The 22,024-nt window shown below is 39.8% G+C and overlaps 2 protein-coding genes across 2 annotated transcripts in view; both read right to left on the reverse strand.

Annotated features, from left to right (window-relative positions):
* The window catches only part of LOC138427956 (cytochrome P450 2C21-like), a 69,798-nt gene that overhangs the window by 20,032 nt on the left and 27,742 nt on the right, over window positions 1–22,024 (reverse strand). Inside the window, exons 5-7 of the mRNA XM_069568083.1 lie at window positions 9,836–10,012; window positions 8,730–8,871; window positions 5,435–5,622 (exon numbers count right to left, since the gene is read on the reverse strand). Coding sequence (XP_069424184.1) covers window positions 5,435–5,622; window positions 8,730–8,871; window positions 9,836–10,012 — 507 coding nt within the window. The remainder of the gene's footprint in view (window positions 1–5,434; window positions 5,623–8,729; window positions 8,872–9,835; window positions 10,013–22,024) is intronic.
* LOC138427958 (palmitoyltransferase ZDHHC6-like) lies at window positions 11,607–15,133 on the reverse strand. Its single transcript, XM_069568085.1, has 2 exons — window positions 14,894–15,133; window positions 11,607–14,801 (listed from the first exon to the last, which is right to left on the reverse strand). Exons 1-2 carry the CDS (start codon window positions 15,028–15,030, stop codon window positions 14,171–14,173), a joined length of 768 nt encoding a protein of 255 aa, XP_069424186.1. The 5' UTR covers window positions 15,031–15,133; the 3' UTR covers window positions 11,607–14,170.

A 22,024-nucleotide genomic window follows, 5' to 3' on the forward strand; every position in this document is an offset into this window, starting at 1 on the left:
CCATTGAGGATAATGTTTGTTGCGGTTTTGTCATGTATAGCTTTTATTATGTTGACGTATGTTCCTTCTATTCCTGCTTTCTGGAGAGTTTTTATCATAAATGGATGTTGAATTTTGTCAAAGACTTTCTCTGCATCTATTGAGATAATCATATGGTCTTTATGTTTCAATTTGTTAATGTGGTGTGTTACATTGACTGATTTGTGGATATTACAGAATCCTTGCACCCCTGTGATAAAGCCCACTTGGTCATGGTGTATGATCTTTTCAATATGTTGTTGGATTCTGTTTGCCAGAATTTTGTTAAGGATTTTTGCATCTATGTTCATCAGTGATATTGGCCTATAGTTTTCTTTTTTTGTGGCATCTTTGTCAGGTTTTGGTATTAGGGTGATGGTGGCCTCAGAGAATGAGTTTGGAAGTTTACCTTCCTCTGCAACTTTCTGGAAGAGGTTGAGTAGGATAGGTGTTAGTTCTCTAAATTTTTGGTAGAATTCAGCTGTGAATCCGTCTGGACCCGGGCTTTTGTTTGCTGGAAGATTTCTGATTACTGTTTCAATGTCCGTGCTTGTAATGGGTCTGTTAAGATTTTCTATTTCTTCCTGGTTCAGTTTTGGAAAGTTGTACTTTTTGAAGAATTTGCCATTTCTTCCAAGTTGTCCATTTTATTGGCATATAATTGCTGATAGTAGTCTCTTATGATCCTTTGTGTTTCTGTGTTGTCTGTTGTGATTTGTCCATTTTCATTTCTAATTTTATTTATTTGATTTTTCTCCCTTTGTTTCTTGATGAGTCTGGCTAACGGTTTGTCAATGTTATTTATCCTCTCAAAGAACCAGATTTTGGCTTTGTTGGTTTTTTTATGGCCTCTTTTGTTTTGTTTCTTTTGCATTTATTTCTGCCCTAATTTTTAAGATTTCTTTCCTTCTACTAAACTTGGGGTTCTTTGTTTCTTCCTTTTCAGGTTGCTTTAGGTGTAACATTAGGTTATTTATTTGATTTTTTTCCTGTTTCTTGAGGTATTCCTGTATTGATATGAACCTTCCCCTTAGCACTGCATTTACAGTGTTCCACAGGTTTTGGGTTGTTGTGTTTTCACTTTCATTCATTTCATTGCATATTTTGATTTATTATTTTATTTCTTCTGTAATTTGTTGGTTATTCACCAGCATGTTGTTCAGCCTCCATATGTTGCCATTTTTAATAGTTTTTCTTCTGTAATTGAGATCTAATCTGACTGCATTGTTGTCAGAAAAAATGCTTGGAATGATTTCAATTTTTTTGAATTTACCAAGGCTAGATGTATGGCCCAGGATGTGATCTATCCTGGAGAAGGTTCTGTGTGTGCTTGAGAAAAGGGTGAAATTCATTGTTTGTGGGTGAAATATCCTATAGATATCAATTAGGTCTAACTGGTCTATTGTACCTTTTAAAGTTTGTGTTTCCTTGTTAATTTTCTGTTTAGTTGATCTATCCATGGTTGTGAATGGGGTATTAAAGTCTCCAACTATTATTGTGTTATTGTTAATTTCCCCGTCCATACTTGTTAGCATTTGTCTTACATATTGCAGTGTCCCTATCTTGGGTGCATAGATATTTATACTTGTTATATCTTCCTCTTGGATTGATCCTTTGATCATTATGCAGTGTCCTTCTTTGTCTCTTTTCACAGCCTTTGTTTTAAAGTCTGTTTTATCTGATATGAGTATTGCTACCCCTGCTTTCTTTGGGTCTCTATTTGCGTGGAATATCTTCTTCCAGCCCTTCACTTTCAGTCCGTATGTGTCCCCTGTTTTGAGGTGGGTCTCTTGTAGACAACATATATAGGGGTCTTGTTTTTGTATTCATTCACCCAATCTTTTTTGGTTGGGGCATTTAGCAAATTAACGTTTAAGGTAATTATTGATAAGTATGATCCCATTACCATTTACTTTTTGTTTTAGGCTTGAGTTTATAAACCCTTTTTGTGTTTCCTGTCTAGAGAAGATCTTTAGCATTTGTTGGAGAGTGGTTTGATGATGCCGAATTCTCTCAGCTTTTGCTTGTCTGTAAAGCTTTTGATTTCTCCTTCATATTTGAATGAGATCCTTGCTGGGTACAGTAATCAGGGCTGTAGGTTATTTTCTTTCATCACTTTAAGTATGTCCTACCATTCGCTCCTGGCCTGAAGAGTTTCTATTGAAAGATCAGCTGTTATCTTATGGGAATCACCTTGTGTGTTACTTGTTGTTTTTCCCTTGCTGCATTTAATATTTGTTCTTAGTGTTTGATCTTTGTTAATTTTATTAATATGTGTCTTGGGGAGTTTTACAGTGGCTTTATCTTATTAGGACTCTCTGGTTTTCTTGGACTTGGGTGATTATTTCCTTCCCCATTTTAGGGAAGTTTTCAACTATTATCTCCTCAAGCATTTTTTCATGGTCTTTTTTTTTTGTCTCCTTCTTCTGGAACTCCTATGATTCGAATGTTGGGGTGTTTAACATTATCCCAGAGATCTCTGAGATTGCCCTCATTTCTTTTAATTCGTTTTTCTTTTTTCCTCTCTGATTCATTGATTTCTACCATTCTATATTCCACCTCACTTATCCCATCTTCCACCTCTGTTATTCTCCTTGTTCCCTCCAGAGTATTTTTGATCTCATTTATTGCATTATTCATTATACATTGACTCTTTTTTATTTCTTCTAGGTCCTTGTTAAACCTTTCTTGCATCTTCTCAATCCTTGTCTCCAGGCTATTTATCTGTGATTCCATATTGATTTCAAGATTTTGGATCATTTTCACTATCATTATTCTGAATTCTTTATCAGGTAGGTTCCCTATCTCTTCCTCTTTTGTTTGGGTTGATGGGCATTTATCCTGTTCCTTTACCTGCTGGGTATTCCTCTGTCTATTCATCTTATTTATATTCTTATGTTTGGGGTGGCCTTTCTGTATTCTGGCAGTTTGTGTAGTTCTCTTTATTGTGAAGTTTCCTGGCTGTGGGTGGAGTTGTATGGGTGGCTTGTCAAAGTTTCTTGGTTAGGGAACCCTGTGTCGGTATTCTGGTGGGTGGAGCTGGATTTCTTCTCTCTGGAGTGCAATGAAGTGTCCATTAATGAGTTATGAGATGTCAATGGGTTTGGAGTGACTTTTGGGCAGCCTGTATATTGAAACTCAGGGCTATGTTCCTGTGTTGCTGGAGAATTTGTGTGATATGTCTTGCTCTGGAACTTGTTGGCCCTTGGGTGGTGCTTGGTTTCAATGAAGATATGGAGGCGTTTGATGAGCTTCTGTCGATTAGTGTTCCCTGGAGTCACAAGTTCTCTGTTGTTCTCAGGATTTGGACTTAAGACTCCTGCTTCTGGTTTTCAGTCTTATTTTTACCGTAGTCTCAAGACTTCTCCATCTATACAGCACCGTTGATAAAGCATCTCCTTCCAAAGACAATGGGCTGCTTTTCTGGGTGCCTGAAGTCCTCTGCTGACATTCAGAAGTTGTTTTGTGGAATTTACTCAGAGTTCAAATGTTCTTTTGAATTTGTTGGGGAGAAAGTGGTCTCCGCATCCTATTCCTCCGCCATCTTAGGACTGACCTCCATAGTTCGGGAAAATTTTTCTTAAGACGCAAGAGAATTGGATATGTTTAAATGCTAATGGAAAGGAGCCAACAAGGAAGGAGAGAATAAAGAAAAAACGAGAATGATTATTTGAGGAAGAATGCTCAAACTATCACACAATTGCACTCATCTCACATGCTAGTAAAGTAATGCTCAAAACTCTCCAACCAGGCTTCAGCAATGCATAAACTGTGAACTTCCAGGTATTCAAGCTGGCTTTAGAAAAGCCAGAGGAGCCAGAGATTAAATTGCCAACATCTGCTGGATCATTGAAAAGGCAAAAGAGTTCCAGAAAAACATCTATTTCTGCTTTACTGACTATGCCAAAGCCTTTGACTGTGCAGATCACAATAAACCATGGAAAATTCTGAAAGAGATGGAAATACCAGACTACCTGACCTTCCTCTTGAGAAACCTGTATGCAGGTCAGGAAGCAACAGTTAGAACTGGACATGGAACAATAGACTGATTCCAAATAGGAATAGGAGTACATCAAGGCTGTATATTGTCACCCTGCCTATTTAACTTATATGCAGAGTACATAATGAGGAACACTGGGCTGGAGGAAGCACAAGCTGGAATCAAGATTGCCAGGAGGAATATCAATAACCTCAGATATGCAGATGACACCACCCTTATGGCAGAAAGTGAATAAGAACTAAGAACCTCTTGATGAAAGTGAAAGAGGAGAGTGAAAAAGTTGACTTAAAGCTCCACATGCAGAACACTAAGATCATGGCATTCAGTCCCATCACTTCATGGGAAATAGATGGGGAAACAGTGGAAACAGTGGCTGACTTTATTTTGGGGGGCTCCAAAACCACTGCAGATGGTGATTGCAGCCATGAAATAAAAAGACGCTTACTCCTTGGAAGAAAAGTTATGACCAACCTAGACAGCATAGTAAAAAGCAGAAACATTACTTTGCTAATGAAGGTCTGTCTAGTCAAAGCTATGGTTTTTCCAGGAGTCATGTATGGAAATGAGAGTGGGACTATAAAGAAAGCTGAGCACTGAAGAAATGATGCTTTTGAATTCTGTTGTTGGAGAAGACTCTTGAGAGTCCCTTGGACAGCAAGGAGAGCAAACCAGTCCATCCCAAAGGAGAACAGTCCTGGGTGTTCATTGCAAGGTCTGATGTTGAAGCTGAAACTCCAATAATTTGGCCACTTGATCCAATGAACTGACTCATTTTAAAAGACCCTGATGCTGGGAAAGATTGAAGGCAGAAGGAGAAGGGGATGACAGAGGATGAAATAGTTGGATGGCTTCACTGACTCAATGGACATTGAGTTTGAGTGGACTCTGATAGTTGGTGATGGACAGGTAGGCCTAGCGTGCTGCAGTCCATGGTGTCACAAAGAGTTGAACATGAATGAGCAACTGAACTAAACTGAACTGACTGAGTTGGTGACAGTAATATTACCCTGAGGAGCTGCATGGTCTTCCAGAAGGGATCAGTAGCTCAAATGCAGGTAGCGAGGAAGAAAACTGTTGCATTAGACTTTTGACACGTGAAACAGATAGGGAGGTGCTTACTGATTGAGTGGAAAAAGTAATAAAACATACACTGGAAAATAAGGATTGGATGGAAGAGTAGCCTAATGAACAGGCAATGTACTAACAATGTACTGAGAATCCTTGGGGAGTCTAAGCACTTTTATATTTATTAAAATGTATCTACAAACTAAAAGGAAGGAAGCATGTGGTCAGAGGGTGAAATACCTGAGACATGACTGTGCAATAATGTAGACAATTAGGCAATCTATGCATCTACTGCTGTGATAGCTGAAACCTAAGAGTCTTAATGAGGAGTATATGTGAAATATCTCTTACCTTGGGAATAAGATATTCTCTGAATTCAATGTCCTGAGCTGCTGCATGGGGTAGGTTGTTGGGGACAAGGTCAATGTATCTCTGGATCTCGTGGATCACAGCATCTGTGTAGGGCATGTGGCTCCGGTCCTGCATGCAGGGACTCCGGTTTCTGCCAACCACACGGTTAATTTCTTCCTGGACTTTAGCTGGAAGGTAGAAATCAGAATTTATGTCAAGTGATAAAGATACGTTTTATCTTCTTAATCATGATTACACAGTGGTAGGATATGGAGAGAAGGAAAAATTACATGTGTTTCCCTACAGGGGAAAAGACGAAAAAGAATTTCAGTGTCATGGGCAAATCGGAATTTCATTACAGACTTAAATACACCTACATATAAAACACAGTTACATCATGAAATTCATTTCTTAATTCTGATTCTCTCCTTTGTGTATTTTTTAAAATAAACTCAGGGATGTGGGATCTCAAAGGCTCACTTCATGCAGTTTAACCATTTTGTTTATGTCAGTTTTATTTTATAAAAGTTCTAAGAGAGTAGAAGTACTCCATGCAGTAAATACTTAATAAATGGACCAACTGAACAAGATGCTTTGTTGACTCAACACATAGGAATAATAAGTTAAGGGAGAATATCCAAGATGACAGAGTAGAAAGACTCTGAGATCATCTCCTCCCACAAGCATTACAAAATGATTAATACAATGATTTACAGAGCGACTATCAATAAAAGAACAACCTGAAGTCTAAGAGAAAAGTTCTTCAACAACTAAAGACATAAAGATGGAATCACGAGATGCATAGGAGAAGCAGAAACATAGCACAGTTAAGACTGTACCCCCAGGTAGGAGACCCATGAACAGGATAATTACAATTACAGAGGTTCTTCCTGAGGAGTGGGGGGGTCTGAACCCATCACTGGGCTCCCTAACCCAGGAGTGCTGAACCAGGAAGATGAGCCCCCAGAGACCTTGGCTTTGCAGGCCAACAGGGCTTATTTCAGATGGTCTAGTGAGCTGAGGGAAGTAGAGACTCCACTCTTAAAGAGCATATACAAAATCTCACCCACTCTGGGACCCAGAAGCAGGAGCACTAATTTGAAAGGAGCCTGGATCAGACCCATTTATTGATCTTGCACAGCCTCCCAGAGAGGCACAGGGAAGTTATGGCTCACCTCTGGAACACATATGCTGGTAGCAGCTACTTTGGAGAGCTCATCCCAGCACATGGACATGGATGATAGTAAGTGCATTTTCAGAATCTTCCCTGTGGCTTATTAGTGCCAGAACTTGGCCCTTCTGATCAGCCAGTTATCACCCGTTCTTGGGTATGGGAGGCCAAGCAGCTAGCTAGGCTGGGACATAGTCCTACCCACCAGCATGCCACATACTATAACAGCCCTGAGCCCCAGCTGCCCCTGAGCCCAACTCCTCTCACCCGTTGGGAGACACCAACCCCAGGTCCCCCTGGGCCCCCATATAGATAACGGGCAGGCCATCTGCAACTCCAGGACCCCTACGGTCCTACAGTCAGAGAACACAGGATCTGGCTCCCCCCACCAAGATACCCAAGACCCTGCAGCCAGAGAAGCCAGGATGTGGTCTCATACACCAGAAGGCAGGTACTATCCTCAAGACTCCTGGGGCCTGATCCACCAACCAGCAGGCCAACCCCAGCCCCAGGACCACAGCAGTCCTGCAGCCAACCATGTCAAGATCCAGCCTACTCAACAGCAGGCCAGTGCCACTAGAAGACATCTTGGGCCCCAGGATGAGGCCTTGACCCAGCTCTAACCACCAGAGGGCCAGCACTAGACAGGACCCCATGGGGTTTCATAACCAGCTGCCACATGACCCAGCCCACCCACCATCACCCAGCAGCTACTCCACAAGTAAAATGTATTGAATACAAATGGAAGAAAAAGAAAGTTGAGGAAACAGTTCTTACACAAAATAGACTTTAAAACAAAGACTGTATGGAACAAGAGAAAAAAGGACATTACATAATGATGAAAGAATCAATCCAACAAAAAGATATAACAATTATAAATCTATATGCATATAGATTTATAATAGTGCTAAGTTGTTTCAGTCATGTCTGACTCTTTGCGATCCTTTGGACCATAGCCCACCAGGCTCCTCTGTCCATGAGATTCTCCAGGGAAGAATAGTGGAGTGGGTTGACATGCTGTCCTCCAGGGGATCTTCTCAACTCAGGGAATGAACCCACATCTCTTATGTCTCACACACACGTTGGCAGATGAGTTCTTTACCACTAGCGCCCCCTGGTAAGCCCGAAAATACATATACATATAACTGGCTCACTTCATTGACAGCAAAAACTAGTACAACATCGGAAAACAATTAAACTCAAAAAACTAAAAATAATAGGTCTTAATAGATCAAAGCACAAAGCATGATAGAGTAAAGGAAATATTCTCTTAGATGAGGACTGAATAAAGAAAAAAAATGAGGATGAGAAATTACATTTTTAGGATTTTTTTTTTTTTTTTGCCAAAAGGGTGTATTTGAACAGAATTTTTGTGTATAACTTTTTAATTTAAAGAGTGAGGTTTTTTGATGAAGAAAGATTGTGATTTTGTTCAGTCAATCCTTCCATTGCAAATGCACCTGAGTAGAATTAACTTTTGACAAAAGTACATTTATCTGGACTTGGAAGGGTTATCAAGCAATATCATTGTAGAGAAGATTCTTAACCATCTGAGCCACCATGGAAGCCCTACTGCACCTGACCTGATGCAAATCAAGGATACTCCACCACAGTAGGGAGGACAGTGATCTATGCCCTCCATAACTCTGCTGCCGCTAAGTGATTTCAGTCCTGTCCAACGCTGTGTGACCCCATAGACTGCAGCCCACCAGGCTCCCCAGTCCCTGGGATTCTCCAGGCAAGAACACTGAAGTGGGTTGCCATTTCCTTCTCCAATGCATGAAAGGGAAAAGTGAAAGTGAGGTCGCTCAGTTGTCTTCGACTCTTAGCGACCCCATGGACTGAAGCCTACCAGGCTCCTCCATCCATGGGATTTTCCAGGCAAGAGTACTGGAGTGGGGTGCCATTGCCTTTTCCGCCATAACTCTGCTACTGGTTAAATATTTCATTCTCCTGTTTTACTATACTCTAATTTAAATGCAATTCATGCAATGATAGGAATATGTACTAAGGGTGGAAGTTTTTCTTGTACATCTTCTAGGCAGATGAAGAGTAGAAAAGTCATCAATGTTGCCTGCCAATTTCTAACCAGAATTTCATCCTGTCCATCATCTGTGATACTACCTGTGACCTCTGGGTGCTTCAGCAGGAGCAGCAGTCCATATCTCAGAGTGATGCTTGTTGTCTCTATTCCAGCAGTAAACACATCCCATACAGTGGTGATCAAGTTGTCCATGGTAAACTCAGACTGTTTATTGTGTTTCTCCTAGCAATGATGTATTAGGATTACTTAATAAGTAAAAGCAGCTTGCAATAATTCCATATAACAACATAACATAATTGTTTACATTTACGAATTTGACAAATTAAACCAAACATTAAAGTATGCTACTGATGATGGTAAAGCTAGATCAGTTGTTAGAATTTCTTCAATTAAAATATAACCAGAGTTAAACTTCTAACAAGTCCTTTCTGATTCCTCACTTTCTCACCCAATGGAGTAAATCAGTTCTTCAATAATTTCTTTCTAATCTGACCCTTATCAAATCATCACTGCTACTCACCATCAGTTCAGGCATCTATTGTCTATATCATCATATCTGAATTTCTCACTCAGGCCTTCAGAACCACCTATCCTCAAACTAAAACACTATTCCCAAATTCATCAGTCATTAAACCCATGACAGTTCCTCAGTTACTATCAAGACAATCTCTAAAAATTCCACACACTTCATCACTGCACTTATCTTTCCCTGAACCAATTTTGTCATCTCTGTTAATCCTCAAAACCTACTTCATCTGTTTCCTACTGTCTTTCCAAGAGTAAGCCTTTCTAGATGCCCATCCATTTCTGCCTTCTCTCATTTCTTACATCACCCATTCATGGAATTTATTTAATGAAAGAGAATAAAAAAAAAAAAGAAGGAGAATATACTATCTTATCACTTATCTTGAATGCGTGTGTGTGTGTTTCAATCTGTTCTCAAATAAAGAACCAGCTTTAACATGGTAAATATACAAACTTCCAAGCAATTTTCAGTAACAATGCAGAAATAATTCAAGACATCCAGTATGGTTTGCACAATAATAATTTGCACAAGCAATGAATATATCTTTAAGAAGGAGCATTTGTTTTAATAAACTGATTCCACTGAGAAGAACAAAGCTATTCCATGCATCACATCACTCCACATACAAAGATGAAGCAGCAAATCTGGGTCCCCTTTTACCTTTTCCATTTTAATCAGGAAGTAATCAATAAAGTCTTGAGGGTTGTTGAGGTCCAAGGATGCTTGGTGTTCCTTTATTTTCTCCAAAATAAACTTTCTTTGCTCAGTCATGTTTTTAAATAATGTGTTATGACTCCCTGGGAGATAATGTAGTAAAGAGGGGAAAGCATTGTAGAGCTGAAAAAGAAAAGAAACAGTCAATTCATTCAGCAAACATTTACAAGCCCATATTATGGTGCAGGCATATTGCTATTAAATGAGTAAATAAAGATGAGTAAGATATGCTTCTTGCACTGGAACCCATTTGGGATTTGAAGGAGAGGGAACTGATGAAATGGCCTGAGTGACAGTATGCACAAAGTAACAACTAATTTCAAAACCATGCGAATTATTTTCCTAACCATAACTCTGAAGAAATTCAGGATCTTACCACATCTTTCCAAATGAGGGTACTGAGGTTCAGAAAGGTTAGTCAACCAGTCTAAGTCACAAAACTAGTGACAGAGGTAGTGACAGTGTTTATCCCAGTTTATACTACACACATGTCTACAGAGAGTCACCTAAACAGTGTACAGAGATCATACACTTTTTCTACATTTATTTTTATGAAATATATTAACAGTTGACACATATTATATTAGTTTCAGGTGTACAAAATGGTTATTGACCATTTACATGCATTACAAATCGATCACCATGATAAGCCTAGGAATCATCTGTCATCATACAGTCATTGAAATGTTATTGACTCTTATTCCTTATGCTGTATGTTACATCCCCATGACTTATTACATTTATATCTGGTTTATACTTCTTAATCCCTTTTACCTATTTCATTCATCCCTTTACTTCTTCCTCTCTGAGGACAACAGTTTCTTCTCTGTATCTATGAATTTGCTTCTGCTTTATTTGTTTGTTTTAACTTTTAGATTCTAAATATGAAGTAAATCATATATTTGTCTTTGTCTGCCTAACATTCTTCCCTTAGTATAATATCTTCTAGGACTATCCATGCTGTATAAATGGCACAATCTCATGCTTTTATATGGCTGAGTAATATTTCAGTGTGTGTTTGTGTGTGTATATATATATATATATATATATATATATATATATATCACTTCTTCTTTATCCTTTCATCTATCAATGGACACTTAGGTGATTTCAATATCTTACCTGTCAACAGTGCTACAATGAATATAAGGGTGCATATATCTTTTTGAGTAAGTTTTTTTTCTTCAGATAAATACCCAGAAGTTTTCTAGAGAGAAGTACCCAGTTAAGTCCCAGATCTTATAGGAGATCTATTTTTAACATTTTGAGGAACCTCTATACTGTGTGCCATAATGACCGTTTCAATTTACTTTCTTACCAACAGTGCATGAGTGTTCCTTTATCTCTGCATCCTCCCAACACTTATTATTTCTTTTCTTTCTTATAATAGCCATTCTGACTGGTGTGAAGTAAAATCTTTCAGTGTTTTGATTTGTATTTCCTGATAATTAGTGTCTGACCATCTTTCCATGTGCCTTTGGCCAACTGTTTTGTCTTCATTGGAAAAATACCTATTTGAACCTTCTGTCCATTTTTTAATTGGGTTTTCTTTTGGTTGTTGAAGTGTATGAGTTCTTTGTGTATTTTGAACACTAACTCCTTTTCAGATACATCATTTGCAAATATATTCTATTCAGCAGGCAGGCATTTTGTTTTGTTGATAGTTACCTTCACTGTGCAAAAGCTTTTACATTGAATTAGGTCACATTCCTTTATTTTTGCTTTTGTTTCCCTTGCATAACAATGCATAACCAAAAAAAGATCAACAAGATTAATGTCAAAGAGTGCACATCTATGATTACTTCTAGAATTTTTATAGTTCTGGTTCTTACATTTAAATCCTTAATCCCTTTTGAATTTATTTTTATATGTGGTGTATAAAGGCATCCAGTTTAATTCTTTTGTATGTAACTGTCCAGTTTTCCCAATACCATTGATTGAAGAGGGTGTCTTTTCTACATTCTGTATTCTAGCTTCTTTTGTTATATATTAATTACCTACTAAGTGTGGGTTATATCTAAGCTGTCTCTTCAGTTCCATTGATTATGTCTGCTTTTGTCCCAGTACCACACTTCTTTTTCTTTGCTTGCTGTGGCTGGAACTTCCAGTACTATGCTGAATAAAAGTGGGGAGAGTGGGCATCCTTGTGTTGTTCCTGATTTGAGAGGAAATACTTTCAAGTTTTCACCATTGAGAATGATGGGAGCTTTATTATATTCAGGTATGTTCCCTCTCTATTCACTCTGGAGTTTTTATCATAATGGATGTTGAATTCAGTCCAAAAGTTTTCTTGCAAAACTTAAAAAATCATATGATTTATTCTTCATTTTTAATGTGATGTATCACATAGGTTGATTTGCAGACACTGAACTGCCGGGAGCCAACACGGGAGATCCCACCCATGACAAGGTCATGTGGAAGAGACCTGATAGGCAAGGCAGATCAGGACTCAAAGGACCCCCTGGACCTGCTCAGCACCTACCCCCAAACCAGAATCTGTCTGTCTTACCATTTTATGCCTTTCACCAACTCCTCTGACATTAATGGGGGGCTATCCACGACCACCTCTCTCTAAAGGAAATCAACTTAGAGCTCTAGTTAATAAGTCTCCTGGGCATAATTGGAGTGTTTCAATTCAAACCCCTCTGATGGCTTCCTAACTTGCCTGACAGGTTTATCCGGACTTTTACAACCATGCCTGCAATTGTTCACAGCCTCCCAACCACGAGAGGCATGGGAAGCTTAAAACATTTAAAAAATATAGAGCCTTTTGAGGAGTTAAAAATTATTAGGATAGTACTGGTGGAGGGTTTCATTGTTGAGCCAATGCTTGCTGTTAAGTTTTCATATCTTTCATTGTGTGCCTGGGAGTGCATTAATTAATATAGTTGATATATAGAAATATAAGTAGTAGCCTTGGTATTAACAACATCAAACCTTGAGTTAATAAATTCTTTCTTTCTTATACCCCACTGCACCTTTGCCCTATAGGAATGCAACTTTATCTAGTGCTTTCAGAGAATGGCACAAGACTTTAGAAAAATCACCTTTAGAGAAAATAAGTTTTTTGGTTGATTAACCTTTATCAGAAGAAAGTCATATGTTATCAGGCCTCCTGGCAGAAGATGATGTAAATCACCTAAGACCTTTGTAAATAGAAAGGTATGCAGAAATAAAGCCTGGTCTTGATAAGGGTCAGGACTGCTGACCCTGCATGACTTTGCATCTTCCATTATTCTCTATGTACAACTTAAGGTATAAAAGCTCCTTTTGAAAATAAAGTTGCGGGCCTGGTCTCCCCGTGTCAGTCTTTCCTCCTCTCTCTCTCTCTCTCTCTTTCTCTTTCCTTTTCAGGAAAGAGAAGCGTTATTCTTTCCTTCTCTCTCTCTCTTTCTCTTTCCTTTTCAGGTTGATCCCCTGGAGCGCAGAGGCTCTCTGAGTTCAGTTTCCTGCCTGGGCTTCTAAGACCCTCTCAAGAAGGTGCTCTGCACCTTCACCACATCAAGAGGGTGCCTGAGGCCTTCGTGAACAGAGCAAGTCCCATGCAGGGGCTTTATTGGCTTTCTTTGTAAACCAAGGAATATCAACCTCTTCCTCTCCTCTACTTTCTTTTTTTTTTTCAACATGCCATTAATTATTTATTTGAGGCAAATATATATGTCTTAAGACTTATGATTAAAGATGTGAATTTTCCAAGAGGCAGTAAAGCAGCAGTTTTTCCATAGGAAATAACACTCCTTTTTAGTCAGCAAAAGAAAGATGACTGGAGTAAAAACTATGATTTATACAGAACGGCCATTGATCTTTATTTGATTTGACAAAATCATCATTATTAAAAGACGGGTAATAAAATCTGAGCTTACACTGAATCTGACAAGTTAAGTTCTATAGTATCTGGAATATCAGAAATTTGGCCGAGGGGGACAGAGGATAAAAGCATCACATGCAGATGCTCCTGGTAGAGGGGGACCTCTATCTGCACGTCAGGTCCACTGTGTGCAGCGCACACAAAACTCTAGAGAAAATGCAATTGACTCGCTTCGGTGAAGTGTTTTTCCTTTTGGGGAGGGGAGAGGTGGCAGAGAGGTGCAGGAATTCAAAGGCAAGTGCAGAATGGCTTCTCCATTTCAAAGTGGTAACAAAAATATCTATATTATGGCACTAGGGCACCTTTGAGGAAAAGAACACCTTAACCAGATAGGCTCATTGCATAATTCTTTAGTAATATGTACAGTTTTCAAGTAATGGAGCGGACTGAGAGGAATTTTACTTCAAAAGCAGCTATCTGTTTTTCTTCTTGCCCTCTGGGGCTTGATCTGTTTCAGCGTCACAGGGGCACTTTTCTACACAGTTTCTAGGGAACCATCCTCTTATTCTTGAAACACCTTCTAAAACAGAATCATCAAGAATTTTGTCTCCATACAACCAGTATTGTAACCCCCTTGTAGCTAAGGTAAATTCCCCTTTCTGTAGCCTTATCCGAGGTTCTTCAGTACAGGGGCTTGTGAAGAATGTTTTGATTCCTCTATTCAAAGGACAGCAGGTACCACTATAATCTTCTATCACTTTATACCGGACACTTCTGACTCTTTTATCTGCTTTTTGTTTCAAATGTTCTATTGTTAAGCTGTACTGGTGACAGTCTTCTCTAACTGGCCAATCCAGCCCATCTCCTTCAGGGACCCCTGACCATGTGAATACTTGTTTGAAGTTCTTCCATCTACTTCCCATATCATAAGGAAAAACAAAGTCATCATCTAGTTGATAATATTGAATTCGATCTTTAGCCTTCTCTTCAATCCATGATTCAATAGAAGTTTTGTTTCTGAGAATTATTTTCATCCGATTATAAAGCTGCATATACATTGCCATGACAAAAATAAAGGCAGCCTGAATACAGCCCAGTGGTGCTAAAAGGAGGAACAGCGTGAAGGAAGCATGATTCTGATAGCCGCAGCAGTTGTTGATCCAAGGGCAGTGATGGTCCATCTTCATCACACATCTGTTACACTTTCTGCAGTGATGTGACCGTGGTGCCTTGTGTGCTTGGCAGACTTTACAATACTGGAGGTACACGCTATCCTGAGAATTTTTCTGTTTCCACCCCAGAGGGACGAAGCCAGGGCCAACAAACACGGCATTGAAGTAATTATAAAGAATCATGACAGTCCAGTTTATCAACATAATGAAATTCACGCTTCCTCCAGTGGTATGTAAGGGCCAATACCACAACACAGAGTCAATCATGGCCATGGTAGAACATATTGCTATAACACCAAGGGCTATAATGGGACCCCAGTGACAAAGTCACTTTAATTCTTGGAGATTTTCAAACTTGACAACTGAGCAGAATGTACCCATTTTGGTAAGGAAGAATGTCTTCCAGTTTTTAAAGAATTACAGATTTCCTTTTTCTGTGCACATGTTTCCTCGTGCCACAAGTCCGTGTATGTTCCTTAATTGTCATGTCTTCACGTTGTGGGATGTTAATGCAGATTATGCCATTTTCACTGACACTTTTTAATCTAGGAGAATCCAGTACCTTGGTTTGAAACTTAATCTCGGTCAGGTCCTCAGTGCCCGCTCCTCAGCCATCGCATTGCTGGGGCGGCTCGGGCTCACCGGGAGCAGACTCTCTCCCTCTCAGATAACTCCGTCCTGGGTACCCAACGCAACGCAAGTAGAAAGTAAATTCTGTGCGCTAGAAGCTGGGGTGTGTGACCAGCCAAGACCCGCGCGTCGTTCCGCCAGCGCCCTCGCAGCTGCTCCTCCTCTACTTTCTTAACTGCAACATTCTCTCTCTCTCTCTCTCTCTCTCTGTCGCCAACACCATCTCTTTGGAGGACCAGTGCTGGACCCCAGCACTGAACCATCTTTGTATCCCCAAAATAAATTTGGCTCATTTATAGATTATAACATGTTAATGTATTGCTGATTTCAATTTCATGCAAAGATGGGCACAATAAAGGAGAGAAATAGTATGGATGCAACAGAAACAGAAGATATTAAGAAGCGGTGACAACAATAAACAGAAGAACTATTTTTTTAAAAAAAAGTCTTAATGACCCAAATAACGATGACATGTGATAACTCACAAAGCGCCAGACATCCTGGAATGTGAAGTTAAGTGAGCCTTAGGAAGAATCACTACAAACAAAATGAGTGGAATGATGGAATTCCAGTTGAGCAATTTCAAATCCTAAAATATGATGCTGTGAAAGTGCTGCACTCAATACACTAGCAAATTTTGAAAACTCAGCAGTGGCCACAGGACTGGAAAAGGTCCGTTTCATTCCAGTCCGAAAGAAAGGCAATACCAAAGAATGTTCAAACTACCACACATTTGCACTCATCTCACATACTACAAAATAATGCTCAAAATTCTCCAAGTAAGTCTTCAACAGTATGTGAACTGGAAAACTCCAGATGCTCAAGCTGGATTTAGAAAAGGCATAGGAACCAGAGATTAAATTGCCAACATCTGTTGGATCATTGAAAAAGCAAGAGAATTCCAGAAAAACATATACTTCTTCACTGACTACACCAAAGACTTTTACTCTGTGGATCACAACAAACTGGAAAATTCTTCAAGAAACGGGAATACCATACCACCTGACCTGCCTCCTGAGAAACCTGTAGGCAGGTCAAGAATCAACAGTTAGAACTGGACATGGAAAAATGGACTGGTTCCAAATCAGGAAAAGAGTACCTCAAGGCTGTATGTCACCCTACTAATTTAACTTATATGCAGAGTATATCATGGGGCTTTCTGGGCTGAATTAAGCACAAGCTGGAATCAAGATTTCCTGGAGAAATAGCAATAACCTCAGATATACAGATGACACCACCCTGATGTCAGGAAGCAAAGAAGAACTAAAGAGCCTCTTGACGAAAGTGAAAGAGAAGAGTGAAAATACAACTTAAAACTCAATATTCAAAAACAAAGATCATGGCATCCGGTCCCATCACTTCGTGGCAAATAGATGGGGAAGCAATGGAAACAATGACAATTTTATTGGGCTCTAAAATCACTGAAGATGGTGACTGCAGCCATGAAATTAAAAGACACTTGCTCCTTGGAAGAAAAACAATGACCAACCTAGACAGCATATTAAAAAGCAGAGATGTTATTTGCTGACAAACGCCCATCCAGTCAAAGCTATGGTTTTTCCACTAGTCGTGTATGGATGTGAGAGTTGGCAAAGAAAGCTGAGCACGAAAGAACTGATGCTTTTGAACTGTGCTGTTGGAGAAAACTCTTGAGAGTCCCTTGGACTGCAAGGAGATCCAACCAGTCCATCCTAAAGGAAATCAGTCCTGAAAATTTATTGGAAGGAATGATGCTGAAGCTGAGGCTCAAATACTTTGGCCTTCTGATGTGAAGACTTGACTCATTAGAAAAGACCCTGAAGCTGAGAAAGATTGAAGGCAGAAGGAGAAGGGGTTGACGAGGATGAGATGGTTGGATGGCATCAGCAACTCAATGGACATGAGTTTGAGCAAGATCCTTCAGTTGGTGATGGACAGGAAATCCTGGCATGCTACAGTCCACAAACAGTTGGACATGACTAAGCGACTGAACTGAACTGAATATTTTGTTGAGGAGTTTTGCATCTAGCTTCATCAAAAGTATTGACCTTAATTATTCTCTTTTTAGTGTTTTTTTTTCTTTTCTAATTTATGTTTAAGTATAATGTTGGCATCATAGAAAAATTTTGAAAATGTTCATTTGGACATGTTTGGAAAGGTCAGGCATTAGTTCTTTTTTAAATATCTGGTATAATTCACTCGTGAGGCCATCTGGTCCTAGATTTTTGGTTTTGATGAGTTTTGATTTATGGTTTTATTTCATTACTAGTGTTCAGTCTTCAGATTATCTGTTTCTTCCTGATTCAATCTTGGTATATGTGTTGATATGAATTTATCCATTTTCACTAGGTGTTCAATTTGTAGGTATATAATTATTCATTGTGGTCGCTCATAATTCTTTGAATTTCTGTGGTATATGTTCCTCTTTCATTTATGATCTTATTTATTTGCGTGTTCTTTGTTTCTGATGAGTCTGGCTAGAGTTTATCCAATGTGATTATCCTTTCAAAGAACAAGCTTTTAGGTTCACTAATCTTTTCTAAAGTGGGTGACTTTATTTTGGGGGCTCCAAAATCACTACAGATGATGACTTCAGCCATGAAATTAAAAGACGCTTACTCCTTGGAAGAAAAGTTATGACCAACCTAGACATCATATTAAAAAGCAGAGGCATTACTTTGGCGACAAAGGTCCGTCTAGTCATGGCTATTGTTTTTCTAGTGGTCATGTATGAATGTGAGAGTTGGACTATAAGGAAAGCTGAGCACTGAAAAATTGCTTTTGAACTGTGGTGTTGGAGAAGACTCTTATGAGTCCCTTGGACTGCAAGGAGATCCAACCAGTCCACCCTAAAGGAGATCAGTCCTGAGTGTTCATTGGAAGGACTAATGTTGAAGCTGAAACTCCAGTACTTTGGCCACCAGATGTGAATAGCTGACTCATTTGAAAAGACCCTGATGCTGGGAAAGATTGAGGGGAGGAAGAGAAGGGGACAACAGAGAATGAGATGGTTGGATGGCATCACCGACTCAATGGACATGGGTTTGGATGAACTCCGGGAGTCGGTGATAGACAGGGATGCCGGGCATGCTGCGGTCCATGGGGTCGCAAAGTGTCGGACACAACTGAGCGACTGAACTGAAGTGAACTGAACTGAATATTTTCTATTGCTGTTTTAGTCTCTATTGTCTATTTAGTCTCTGATCTTTATTATTTCCTTCCTTCTGCTAACTTTGGGCTTTGTTCTTTTTTCTAGTTTGTGTTGTGTGTGTGTGTGCAGCAGTTTTATTAAAGTAAGAAAAGGGACAGAGAAAGCTTCTGACATAGACATCAGAAGAGGGACAGAGAATGCCCTCCTCAGTCTAAGCAAGGGAGTTACATACTTTTTAAATTAGTTATTATGATAAATAAAAAGAATGTCTCAAGGTTGTAAAGATCTTACTAGATCCACTCCCATAATTAACATTTTAAGATAACAGGATTAGCCAGAAAGTTTTCAGGAAGGAGAAACTGTCCTCAAGCATGATGTATTGTTGCTACATAATTCTTGGTACAGAGTTTAAACTGAGTTTGTTGTGTAATCATCAGTACCAGGCTTACAGAAACGTTTTATGTGACTAAGACTAACGAATGTAGAGGGAGAAAAAGATGTTTGTCTTTTCCTCCTTCTTGAGAATTCCAGACCCTTGTCTCCACTTCATGAGCCCCAGATCCCTTTCTCCTCCTCAGGGATCTCAGACTTCTTATCATCCTGCCTAGGAATTGACTCTCTCATTCCCCCTTTTTCTTTTAGGACAATTATATTGCCAAGAGAAAAGGACATCGTTTTCATTCCATAACTACTTCCTACTGTTGAGAGGCATCATCCCTAAATTGTTCTCCTAACCCTCATATTGAGGGTCTCTGACCCAAGGGCCCCAAGTAATCGTTGGAGGAGGCTGTGGCACTCGTAGGAGCCTGGACAACCATTTGTAACCTAAAGGCTTTCAGACAGTTAAAAACAAACCCCTTTACAGATGTGAGGCAAAATAGTCTTTAAACCAAGTTAAAACATAATCAAAATTAAAAGTACATTATGTCCATAGTTACATCAGTCCATCTTAGGATTGCTAGCAGTCATCAGATCAAGAAGAGGTGTCACATAGGATTGTTGTGGTGAAGAGTTAAAGAAAGTCCTTTCCTTGAAGTGGAGAAACCCACCACGGAAAGCCTTCAATTGATAAGGAGATTGAAAAGCTGAAAGCTGAGTCACATGGTTAATTTTAAGGCTTCAGAGTGTATAACAATGTCTGTGTGTAAGAAGGGTCTTCCATAGATACATTCAAAGTGGGACAGACCTTCCTTTTTAGGGGCAGTTTGAGCCCTCACTAAAGCTACAGGTAGAACTTTAAACCAACCGTCTTATGTTTCCTGAGCTCACTTACACGGATGCCTCTTAATTATGTCATTAGCCTTTTCAACTTTTACTGAAGATTGGGGTCTCCAGGAACTGTGTAAATGATAGTCTATTCATAGAGTCTTCCACGCCCCTTGAGTTACAGCAGCTTTAAAGACGGAGCCATTGTTGCTCTGAACTTTAGAGTTTAAGATCTCACTTACATCACGTTAGGTAGGTAGAACAGGGAAATGGAATCCAAAATGGTGGTGACTAAAAAAACAAGGAAGGTCAAAGGAAGGTCCGAGGACCAGAGTAAAGACTTCAGGTAGAACAAACAGCACTCCTGGCTAAGCCCAACTTGCATAGAGCAGGCCCAGGTGGAGGCAAAAACATATAAAAGGAAGAGCCAAAGCACTCTCTCTCTCTCTTTCTCTCCCGCATGTGTGCACTCTTTCTCTCTCCCTCTCTCTCTCTCTCTCTCTCTCTCTCTCTCTCTCTCTCTCTCTCTCTCTCTCTCTCTCTCCTTCCCCCAAGCACTCCTCCACTCTCTTCTCTTCAAGTCTTTGGGTTGGTATGCCCTCACGCTTCAAGAATGGATTCTCCTGCTATCTTCTAAATAAAATAGAGCCGTAACACTGATTTGCCTAAGAGCTATAACATGGTTTGTCCAAGACCTGAGAGCTGTGATGCACCGAGGGCTTTAATATCCGTCGCTCCAAATCTTTGTTGTGAGGAGACAAAGAACCTAGGAACATACACTCGCGTAACAATGAGAAGTCAGTACAGTAAGATTTTGCCCATTAGTCAACTTATGAGCTATAGACATTAGCAAAACAATAGTAGCAATTACCCTTAAGGAATGTGGCCATAAGTTTTTTTTTAACTAAGGAACAAACTAAACTCTGATCCTATGGGTAAGCTCAAAGCAGGAGCCTGCAAGAGAGCAGTTTGAAAAGCCTTAAAAGCCTTTTGAGTCTCTGGGGGCCTAACCAGCTTGTCGATTTGGGCCTGCTGAATTTCAGTTATAAGTTCATATAAAGGTCAGGCAAGTTCTCCATAATCCGGAATCCAAATGTGGCAGTAGCCTGTAATGCACCCAAATCTTCTCAATTATCTTAAAGTCATATTTGGCTCATTTAGGAATTTCAGACAATAAAATATAAGGATTAGGCACTTATTATTTGTATATCTTGAATAAGTCTCCATTTATCATTTGACATTTTTACATCCAAAATAGGAGTGTTACATGGACTATTACAGGGAGTTAACAGCCCCTTTCCTTTAAATCTTCAATGATGTGTTTTAACCCTTCCTTAACCTCAGGCTTTAGCAGGTACTGCTTTTGATGTGAATATAGGTGAGGGTCTTTGAGCTTGATAACGACAGGAACAGCATTTTGTGTTCAACCCTCAGTTTTTTCATTAGCCCACACTTCAGGGTTTATATTTGTTCAATTAACAGGAGAGAAAGGGCAGGCTCCATATTCATGAAAACAGAGGCGTGGACCTTGTTCAGTATATCCCTCCCCAGAAGGGGTAAAGGATATTCTGGCACGATTAGAAACCCGACAAAATAGCACAGAGTTCTAGTTGTAGTTTAAAGGACAACTGAGATAATAAGGTTTGGCTTATCCAGACAGTCCCATTACAGTAGTGGATCAGGAGGAAAGAGGACCAGAGGCTTCAGTGAGCACTGAGAAGGTTGCCCCAGTGTCCAAAAGAAATTGACTGGCCCCCACAGTTATTAATACCCAGGGTTCCTCAGGTGTAATTAGGATGGGAGCTTGTGTGGAGACCCCCAGGCACCTTCAGTCCCAATTGTCTTGAGAGTCCAACCCCTGGGGCCTACACCTCTGAACAAGAGACTTTATTGACCTCTCTCCCCTTGCTTCTGTCTTTCCTCTCCTTAACTCTTCCTATCCTTCCGTGTTTTTCTAGTCCCCCAGTCCTGGATGCAGGAATCTGGTCGAAGGGCTCTCAGCCTGAGCTGAGGATTGGAGGCTGATCCCCTCCTCTTGGCAGAGAACTCAAATTCTGATTCTGGTCTGGTCTGATTTCTGGTAGGGCTGAGTTCCAGTCCTCCCTTCTCTGGAGGCCCAAGGAAAAGTCCCATAACACCTGGGTATCTGTAGGTGGCAGGAGACATCTGTAAGGCCACCCCTTTGGCCT

The sequence above is a fragment of the Ovis canadensis genome, chromosome 22 (genome assembly GCF_042477335.2).
Source record: "Ovis canadensis isolate MfBH-ARS-UI-01 breed Bighorn chromosome 22, ARS-UI_OviCan_v2, whole genome shotgun sequence".
NCBI lineage: Eukaryota > Metazoa > Chordata > Mammalia > Artiodactyla > Bovidae > Ovis > Ovis canadensis.